Consider the following 11,557-nt stretch of genomic DNA (forward strand, 5'->3'; position numbering starts at 1 on the left):
ATGCCCATATGTGATTGTCGTATCAGAATGTCGACCACTATCCAACCACTGTCATGCCTGTGTATGATTGTCCTACCAGGACGCTGACCACTATCCAACCACTATCATGTCCGTGTATGATTCTCGTACCAGGATGTTGACCACTATCGAACCAGTCATGCTCGTGTATGGTCGTACCAGGATTTTGACCACTATCTAATCACTGTCACCCGTGTATGGTAGTCGTATCAGAACGCTGACCACTATCCAATCACTGTCATGCTCGTGTATGATTGTCGTACCAGATCTATTTTTCATCAAAAGTGATAATACGAAAAACCTTTCTAGTTATTCAATATACTCAGAGAAGGATACACTTCCAGACAGTGATCATTGTTGACCGGTGTCAACTCGTGTGGTACTCATGAGTCCAACTTCTTCGTCTAAACCAGTGGTTCCTAACCCACGGAGCGTGAAGAGCGAACAGGGGGCGCAAGCTATGATAAAAACAAAATGTGAAATCTATATTATAAAATTGAAAGTTACTATGTTTGTGACTCTTAATCTCTTGAACCACCCGAGCGATCTAGATCAAATTTTCAATATAGATGAAGTTCGGGCCTGGGAGTGTTTTTTATCATTTCACTTTGACGGTAAAACTTAGGGGAGGGAGAGCTATAAAAAAATAAATAGAACTTAATAATTCTTGAACCAAACGACCAACGTTGATCAGATTTTTAACATAGATGAGGTTCGGTCCTAGGAAGTTTTTTATCATTTCACTTCGACGGAGCAACGTAGACGAGCAGGAGGACGGGGAGATATACAAAAATAATATAAATAAAAAATAAAAGTGACTAGGTTTGTGACTTAAAAACTCTTGAAACACCGACCGATCTCAATCAAATTTTCAACATAGATGAGGTTCGGGACTGAAAAGTTGCTTTTTTTCTTCTTGAATTTCTCTGACGGTAGAACCTAGGGGAGGGGGATATAAATAAATAAATAAATAAATAAAACTTAACAACTCTTGAACCACCCAACCGATCTTGATCAAATTTTCAACATAGATGAGATTCGAACGTGAGATGTTTTTTTTTTTTTTTTCATATCACTTTGAAGGGCAACTTAGAAGAGTGGAAGGGGGAGAGACGATTATAAATGATCGAAAATGACCGATATTAGTGCCGAATCCATAGTTTTCGAGGTCACTGTAAAGAAAAGTGACTGACTAACGGAACATATTACTATTTGTTTCTTAATTTAACCCAGCGAAGCGGGCAATTTAACACTAGTTATGAATAAAACATAACTTGTAATAAGCATTTAAACTTTAACGAACTTTCTTTTCTATTGCTATTCAAGATTTCTACTATATTAGAAACTAAATAATTAAGCTTTTTTAAAAAAACAAAATTATCAAAAATGAGTACAAAATGCTATTTCATTGTATAAGATGAAGTTCAAAACCTTATCAAGTAAAAGCAAAGGAAAACTTCAAGTATGGTGGTTGACATTGCTTTTCCTTCACAAGTTTCTTGATATTCGGTGATAAGTTCGACAAAGTACCTGAGATCAATTTTCATTTCCAAACGGTTGCGATACTTTGATTTTATTGTAAAATTTTGATTCATATATGTAAGTTGTCGAGAACTGAGCAATTACTTTTAAGACTTCTTTTGTAACTCTTGGGTAAACAGCAGAAAACAAACTCAAAATTCTTCCAAAGATGTTGACTCAGTTTTTTTTTTCGAATTGCATTTCTATTCAATTACTTCCTCCTATATTTAATGTGGAAGCAAATCTACATCAACAACGAAAGGTGTTCTTGTTAATTTGTATCTGTCAGTCTTCTTCACATAAATCAGGAAAATATCGCTTGAACTCATCATAGATTGACTCAGGTGGGAGTTGATGTCTTTCCACATGGTTAAATAACTATTGTCATGGAATTCACTTAATCGAGGAAAAGAATTAAAAGTTCGGCGTAGAAGCATCGGCGTTTCCTTAGTAGTGAACGAAGTATAAAGTTAATCTTTTTCTACACTTAGGAGAAAATTCCACATCTGACTTAAGCTCGTTACAGCCTACTTAAATATTATCTTTCGACAACCAACGAACCGTAAAAGTAAAGTTTTTTGTTCAGCACTGAGGTTGTCATACAAAGCCTCAAAGAGATGAGTGTTCCGAGCACTTGGCTTTACAAAATTAACAACTTCAATAGACAATGATAATGGCTATTTTAGGTTTTCTGGTAAAGTTTCTGCAGCTAAGGCTTGCCTGTGAATTAAGCAGTGTGAACCAATAATGGTAGGATTTTTCTCTTTTACCAGCTTTAAAAATCCATACCGCAAACCGAACAATGCTATAGCTTCATCAGTGGACCTACATATTCCTACAATTCTGTCCCAAGACAAATGATTTTCAATAAAAGAAAATTTACTAATAGCATAAAAAAACAGCAAAACCTTTGGATGATGTCTGCAAATTTTTTGGGAACAATATTCCTTCCAGTAACCTATTTCCTTTTACGAACCAACAGTAAATGGAAACACTGAGATATCCGTGGAATCATCACACTACAGAGCAAAAATGAAGGTTATTTTTTTACCTTTTCAGCTACCTGATCTTTCAAATTCAAGGCCATTTCATTAATTCTACGTTTTACAGTATTGTCTGAAAGCGATATTAGAGACATTTCAATCTCACTAATCCAATAGAAACTATTATAGTGATGATAAATGGTTATTTGAGATTTCGTTAATGCATTTAAAAATGTAAAAATTAGCTATTAAATCTTGAAATTTGTTTCTATAAGCTTTACCACTTGTTAAAATTAAGCAATTGTAATTATTACTAGGAAAAAATGGTTATTTATAAAATTGAATTTTTCTGTAGTCAACAATTGCTACATTTACTTCAATATAATTTCCGAACAAGTACATTTTATATTTTACATAGCTGCTAAGAAATTCTTGTGATATGGTCTGATATATTATGCAAACTATAAAATGTATCAGTAATCTTAGCATAGCTACATTTATTATTCCTACTGACTTCTCCGTTTACGGCGTATCACATTTTATTAATCATTCGATCAAGGAGAAAAAAAGACAGTCATATTTATAAACCATGTCATTAGAAGAAATTCTAGAGCAAATATTCAGAATAGTGTCCGTATAAAATTTCAAAATTATTTCAAATAGTTTTAACTGAAACGCCAAGACTGAAGCCTTCTTCTCAGTGAGTACAGTAATAATTCACTTATGGAAATAGTATTAATTAAAATAAAATGATAAATATTTCTACAGTACAATAAGCAATCGATATAACAATGGCAATAAATAGATATGAATATGTTTGTGAAAAGATCTTCTAACAGATTTTCTAACTTATCCTTAATGACAAAGACTTTCTTAAAAAAATATTTTCTGTCCCCATACGTGTAATAGAAATTTTAAAAAATATATATGAAACATAGAATTAATATTTTAAGGTTTATTAATTTAATGAACGTCATTTAGCACTAATAATAAATACTCAGTTGGTACTATTAGAACTCTATATTGTATTGAGCTTCTACATGTACTCATATAAATTATCATTTATTCTTAGGAAACAAAAGGAATCCGATAAGGATCCTTTGGACACTGAAGATGTCCAGACACAAACATCAAGTCCAGGGGCGTCATCAATACAACAGGGTTGGCACCGATTTTCTCAATTTTTGCATGTGAGAAAAAACAGCAGAAGAAACAGTTCGCGACCCAGTTCTCGCAAATCATCCAGGGCTTCTGAAGGTGGGTCATCTACATGTGATTTATCTGAAATGACTGCTGCATGGCTTAACATGCCACAAGCATTTTTGCTGGGGACTCAGAATCTTGTGGATGTTAGTTCGTCAGTAGGTGAGGATGAGGAGGAACAACCTAATAACAATCACACCGGCATTCCAACTGTAGTTGTAATGTCAGAAGATCAGACTAGTAGTGTATCTCCCGAATTGCCTGATCTTCCTGAACGTGAAAGCAACAGGCAATCTTTAATAGACGAAGAACAACTACCTAGTTTAACTGACAGCGTTAGACCTCTTCAAGACAATCATGTGTGCATTATAGTAAATGATACTTCGTTGGTGGAAAACGCTGAAAGTGCGATTAATGATGATGATCAGTTGTTAAGTCCGGAGGAACGTCGCGATCCTCTGGATGGTGTGCGTGTGATTCATGTAAGTGAAGCAGGACCAACTAGTGGAAGTGTGATATTAGTGGAGGTGCATAAAGAAGATGTGTCCGAAGATGATCTGTATGAAACTGGTTCAGATAAGGTCAGCTGATGGACGAGGTTTTAAGAGACAATATACGTCATTTGTCTTTTCGTGCTGAATTCTGGTGGTGCTCCGAATGTTACCTGTTTCATTTGTGTCTGTGAAATACGAGGAGCATAAGAGTTTTAGTCGAGTGGAGAAAATGAATTGAGTGGACAGGAAAGAGGGCATCACAATGGAACACAGCAGCAAGGTGAAAAGGTGTGTGGGAATAGTTATGGCTAAAAATCAACTGTTAGTCAATTACAACCAAAATTATAACGAATAAACAAGAAAGAAAAAAAATCGGAGATAGTAAAACTTAACTTTCAATACGACTTTTTAAAAATAAATCAGTATTGACTCTGTCTTAGCATTGTGCAGAAATAATTTCCGGTGAAATGTAAAAGAACAAGTGGTTGATTGCTTGCCTATTACTGATATGTGAAAGAAAAATGAAGGGTGTACAACACCTGACACTTGAAGGCCTACTAAATAAACTTATATATGTAGGGTGTCTGTACATTGTATGTTCTGGCTGTTTGTTATTGTCTTGAAGGATATCAGTACACGGCATTCAACAATGCCTCCCACATTTCAAACAAATAATGGCCTAACAAATTGGACTAATCAGTAGTTTTACAGAAAGCTGTTAATGAAAATTGTAAATAGCTCCAATTTCTTTAAAAAACAGAAAGAAAAGAAGGAAATCAATATCTTTAATATGGTCAGTGTTCTGGTACTTTCTGCTGTTAATTCTTGTGTATATATAATTTCCAAGATCAAATATTACCAATAGTTCATACACATCTTATTTTCGTCTCTCACAAAGTACAAATACTTCTAATTTATTCTTTATACAACTCAGGTTCGGTAAAATTATATGTAAATATATAAATAAATATTTAGAACTGCAATAAGTGATATATAAATATAGTAGGTATAGTTTTTAAAATAATAAATGTTGAAGAAATCTAATAATGAGCAATATTATTATTCCCAATGGCAGAAAGTGCGTGGACATTGATAAAAATATATGTAAATGAATACATATATTTAACTTTTTTTCATAAAAGATCTTTGAGAAGTACCATGAATTATAAACTGCTTGTTTCAATATCACGCACGTCTGAAGAATGCATTATCTTCTCATTGTGATAAGTAAATTGAACACAAATATTGCACCCCCTTTCCCTTTCATGTCTATTTACATAATCTCTCATGAAGAAATATATAAATAAATATATATATTACATAATATTGTTGAAAGAGATATTTTTTTATAACACTGGCACAGTTCCACTGTAATGATAGAAAAGTATATTGTTAATCCTCTGGTTACAGATTTGGTCAGCTTGTTAATGTTTTTCAGCGGAAATATATCAATAAGAATGCTTTCGAAAGAAAGAAAAATATATCTATTAAACAGAATACTATTCACTAACGTGGGAATTTTTAGTAATAACAAAGACTGCCTCAAATCTTTATGAAGCTCCTGAAGAATGATGTGGAAAATTCATCACAATGAAACTGCCGTCAGTTTTGTTGCACTCTTTAAGCGCAAACTCATGTAGCAGGTGGTGGTAACAGTGATCAAGCGCTTTTTTAATAGAAAGCGCACTTATTTTAAATGAATATTTTTTGTGCGTACTTAGGCGAACTACAGTTACGAAGAACAGAAGTAATCATATATTGTGCCTATTTGTTGAAACATAGTTGCAATACTGATTAAATATTTTAGAGAATTAAATTATTTACAGCAAAATCTGCTGCCTAAGATCAGTTATTTTTAATTGAAAAGAAGTAATGGTACTTGATTGATTTTTCTTTTCTTAAATCTTGATTTCTACTCATTATTTCCTTCTATAAACATAAACAAAAGTTTCTTACGATAGAACAAAGAAGCAAGTTCTGCACACAGTACACTGTAAAAGAATCATTACAACAATTTTAATCTTTACTTGCAACGTCTATTTTTTAAGATGTACTTTTGTAGTGTTCATAACATATTTTCTTTCTGTACTAATCACATTTTTCTATTGATAAATAGTTTTTCGCTTTTTATATTCCAGTCCTATTTTCTTTAAGCTGCTGCTTCACAGTATTGTCACTTAATATAAAGTTCTTTTGATAGTTCCTGATATAAGTAAATTGTTGTAACTTCTTCATTTAATTCGTTCTCCAAGTCTTATTCATGAATAGTCAAGTCATGGTTTTGTTTGGTTACTGTTCGTTCTGTACTTCCCAAACATTTTCACCTCCTCCTCTCTTTTTCTTATTTTTATAGCAAGTAAAATATTATGCATACTCCTGTCAATGGAGGAAGAATTACAAAAAGCATATCCATTAGTTTATATACTGTTTAAGTGCATGTAAATAAGAACTTCAGAAGTTTATATCAGTGAATTAAATTATGGAAATGTGGTGAACAAGCAAATATAAAAAGATGCTAGTTTGGAGCATATCAAACTCACAATGAAGTAAAAAACAAGAAGTATTGGAGTGGAATAATAAAGAGAATCGAGGATATCTGTCAATAGTGTCGGAATTTTAATATAGTGGATTGTTCAAAACCAACTTCAGCTCTCTCCATTCATTTTTTTTTCTTTTACCCGCTGAAAAAGTAGGATTCCTTCAGCTTGCATTAAGTATTCCACCTATACGCTTCAATATAACCAACTTACATGTTTCTTATTTTCCAATCTACACTACACACATTATTCTATTTGTACATTTTATATAGTACAAACAAAATATGAATAGAACAGAATATGGAAAAATACATTCCATGTTATATTCTTTTCGCGATTTCTTTCTGCACCTCTCTCTTTCTTTCTCTCGCGCACACACCACACGAACGAACGCACATATGCACAATTCTCATTCTCCCTCACGCACACATGCATACACAAAGAAATTATATATAGGTACATCAATTTTCTACTATTTTGACGGAACTTTATGACAACGATAACGTACTAAAGAAAATATATGAACCTGTTAATTTTTTTGTATCATTTGGCTGTTTGAAAATTCAATGTGATATTGAAGTTTAGAAATTAGTGGGTTCTGGGTTAAAAGCTCAGAACCCGATAAATTCAGAAATTTTGTTCTATTGGAAACAATATAGTTACAGTTTATACACTATTAGCGTTCCTGGATAAATTCATCTCTCAGCGATGTAATTCTGGAAGATGACTGTTGCTCAGCTACATTATATACTTACAAATCATTGTACTCTCTCTTCTAGTAAGCAGATTTTCCTCGAACAGTATTCAAAGCGAATAAGTGTAAAAAAGCTTCAAAGAACTTCAATATGATTGCAATCTTCATTAAACGTCTAAATTCTTTGTTCATTCAGCAACAAAATATCAGTACTGAAGTAATCAAAGATTCTGAAGCAAATAAGCAAGTAATTTTTTTTTTTATAATTTCGATTGGGTATCTAAAATTAATCAACAGGATAATAAGAATAAAAAATATAAACTTTATTCGATTATTATTTGTTCTTGAATGTATTTATTTTATTTTTTAATTTAACACTTTCAAGAACTAGTGCTTAGACATCAACTGTTGATTCTCAGTTACATGATACCTTGATTATAACTGAGTTTCACATCTCTGTTGGACAGTGAGTTATTGCTACAACTTCAAACTTTGCCATTCTTCTCTTAATGCTGAAAATGTGTAAAATGCAAAATGGTACATATCTATGACGCTTAATTTCGTCCATTTTAATAATCCTTATAATAATTTCAATTCTTCAAATATTATCTCTTACCAACTCCATTAATGCTTGTTTCTCATTCTAGTTTGGTGTACAATAATTTAAACTGAAAATTGGAATTTCCTATTTTACTAAAATTGCTCCTTTATATAATTTGATTAAACGTCTAAGTATGTTATTATCTTGGTGGGCAACTATCCCGGTCTTCTCTTATATAATTATTATGTATACATAAGTGTAACATCTTCCTCAGTTTCTCTCCTAGAAACAATTTGCAGTAAAGATTCAAAAGTAACACTATTTTAGCTACTATTTTCTTTCTGTGTTCTTCAATTAATAATTACAGGACATGCAAAATGTCTATTTTCATTGAATGCCGATCTTTTTCGTTTGAGAAAAGAACTGAAAATAAAATTTGTTAAAATTCCGCTGTGCATAATTTATTTGTGTATTTATCTGAGAAAACTAAGTTCCAGTTGGTTGAACGTAAGCAGATTTTGCTGTATTTTTACTGCTATAAATATATAATATATATAAAAAAGATATTAACAAGTTGGCTTTAGCTTAAAAAATTTTGTTCCTCCTGTTTGATCTTACTATTTTTCAAGGAAGATAAATTTGTCTGTTATAGATTGTAAATATAAAAACAAACTTTAATTTTTTGGTAAAAAAAAATACAATTAAAAAAAATTGTCTGCTTTAAATATGAATACTAAGAACAATGTTTTTATTCCTTTTAGCTATTTTCAATCTTTGATGAAACAATTGCAAAATAAAAAAATAAGATTTTTCAAAAATTGGTTTACCTAACTTAGCATTAAGGCAAATCATATATATATTTGAGAATTTTTCACTTACTTTGAAAGCAGTGTTCGACCTTCAAATAACGTGGTGGATCATGGTAGTGATGGTTGGTTAAGTCAAGTCAAGTTTCTCGAAAGTGTTTTCCAGTATTGGTTTTCGGACATATCAATTCTCAATTTGCAAATGGTCATTTGTTATGTTTAACAATATATAAGTATATTGTATTTATGACAGTCAAAGAGTGAAAGCTAAATATTTAACAATGTTTGCAATAGCAAGTTTTAGAAAGTAACTTAACAAATGAAGGGATGGTAATCTGTAAGTAAATAACTTACATAAAAATGCTGTATTCTGTCGCATTTCTTAATTATTCTGTGTAATATGTAAAAACCAAGAAAAAATAACAAAAAAGTATTTCAAATGTTGTAATGTGTTGTACATTTTAGTTTAAATCTCTGCTACGTCGTAAAAAGAAGAATTTAAAAAATAAAATAAATAAATGAAATAAATAAAGTACATTATTTACATAATTGGGAAAAAAATGCAAATCTTAGAATTGTCAATTACTATATAAAGTTGTATATTATTGTGCTAATGAGTAAAACTGTCAAATATGCTTTTTTCATACATATGTTGCATTCCATGTATTGTACTACTACTGAAAATCCAGATGTTAAAATAGTGTTGCATTACTTAAAAAGAAGCCTGATGTTGTTTTAAAAAAATACGTATATGTAAATGATATATCGGGCAACAATTTAAGAGCAGCACTCTTGTCATTATAGATCCAATTTTAACAGCATTTAATTACAATTCATAGTTTTTAAATTTAAAACAATTTTTAAGTGTTTATTTAGTGTCTCCAGTTTCCTCTGTGCTTGCTAAGGAACAAATTAATGACGTAACTTCCCTTCAATCTTGATAATTTAATTATAAGCATTTGCATTTCTAAAATATTTTAAATTAAAATTTATGCAATATTAATTTTGTCTCTGTATATGAAAACTTGTGATATGTAAAGTGATCTTTTTAGCTATAACATATAGTGTCAGAGAGCTTGTTTTTAAGCTGAATATAATCCAATTATGTACATAAAATATATTCCCCCTGAATCACCAATTTGTATAGACTTCCCTCATAAGTTGCCATTTATTTAATGCAATAATATGTATAAATTATTAAAATAACTTGTATAATTTATAAAAAAAAGAGTGTATAAGATTATTGTTTATTATATTTGTTATAGAATTTTAGCGTTTGTGACTGAATTGCATTATAGTCCTGAAACCCTTTAAACTAAAAGATTTTTCTCATTATAGCCTCTTAGTTTGCAAAGATGATTTCCGTAACTTCTAAAATGTTTGGTATTCACTAATTAATAAGAGCCGCGCTTTATTAAGACTATGAAAGCTGATATCGGTCTAATGCGTAAAAGCATAATTATTCTGTACTTTTTTTTTTAAATGACGATTCTTTTCTAGAATTTATTTTTGATTTCCAGCTAACGAGTATATACTGCGTACATAGAGATTATATTTAGAAAACCCCTTACTTATTTCTGCATTATTTCAAAAACGAAACGAAAGATGATGGGTTCAATACTCTATCTATCGTTATGAAAATTACCCATATAAAAATTCCCGTTCACTTTTGTACAGACAAATACAGTATTGAACCCACAATCTGATTTCTCGTCTTTTGTGAGCGATTTAATATTTCGATATGTCGATAATTCTTACTTTTGTATTAGTAGCTTACACCATCAAAAATACGAAATCGAAAGAAGAGTTCTCTGAAACTTAACAACGCACAAATAAATTCCAGTTAACATTAGTGTAAGTATACCGGCGTGTGTATGTTTGGAGAGAGGGGATAGCTACATGCTTCGGCAAACAAATTCCTGTACTTAGTAGATATTATTCGGTTGGTTCCTACACGGGACCTAGGAATTTGTGAATACGATTCGTTCACTATTTCCTGAGGTTTCTGCTGCTTAGAGTGTACTGTGTAGTTCCTTACGCCGACTTTATTTTCCGAACTTTAGAATGGCATCCAATTTGACATATTTTTCCATTTAATTTTTTTTTCAGTTGGTTTCGGTCTCCCGGGGATAACCAACTTATCATGAGCACTTCAAACAGTGGGGCCCCATAATACATGTACTATGTGTTAGTAGAAACTTCCGGGCCGTTTCTGAGAAAATGATCCGAGGTCACACTTTATATCGTCGTAACGATGAAGATTAAACTTCAACTTGATCTGTCACCATTTGTGACCCCTTTGATGTATCGATATAAGATAAATGTTGCTGTTTGTTGTTTCTTACGTGTTTTCAAATTCCATTCAACATTTAAAATTTTTGAGTTGGCACCTGCACCCCCTGCCCCGGGAATTATCCAGTTATCACGAGCATTTCCAACAATAAGCCCATACAGTACATACTAGAACACATATACAGTACATACAGTACACACTACGTGCTAGAAATCTCGAACTCCGCACCATTTCTGAGAAAATGGTCGAGGGTCAGACTTAGTGGACACCCTATATACAAGGTCTGTATGATAAGTAATGAGACTCGCCGCGCCGCGGCGCGCGTGTCGCTGGAGCGGGTTTGTCGGTGATGGAGGATGTAGGGGGGGGTCCGAGCAAAGCAACGCACCGCGCGTCAGTTGGCTCCGAGCCTTAGTGGAGCGCGGACAAGCCTTGGACAAAGCCCTTGTGAACATTCTTGTCACGGC

At 32.2% G+C, this 11,557-nt stretch overlaps 1 protein-coding gene across 5 annotated transcripts in view; it reads left to right on the plus strand.

Annotated features, from left to right (window-relative positions):
- LOC145677401 (sodium channel protein 60E-like) overlaps positions 1 to 10,069 on the plus strand; it is an 861,846-nt gene extending 851,777 nt beyond the window's left edge. For all 5 annotated transcript variants that reach the window (XM_081747910.1, XM_081747914.1, XM_081747904.1 and 2 more), the window contains one exon: positions 3,595 to 10,069. In XM_081747910.1, coding sequence (XP_081604036.1) covers positions 3,595 to 4,315 — 721 coding nt within the window. In that variant the 3' untranslated portion in view covers positions 4,316 to 10,069. The remainder of the gene's footprint in view (positions 1 to 3,594) is intronic.
- The last annotated feature ends 1,488 nt before the right edge of the window (positions 10,070 to 11,557 follow it).

Source organism: Thermobia domestica, chromosome 2, assembly GCF_964235325.1.
Source record: "Thermobia domestica chromosome 2, izTheDome1.hap1.1, whole genome shotgun sequence".
Classification (NCBI taxonomy): Eukaryota; Metazoa; Arthropoda; class Insecta; order Zygentoma; family Lepismatidae; genus Thermobia; species Thermobia domestica.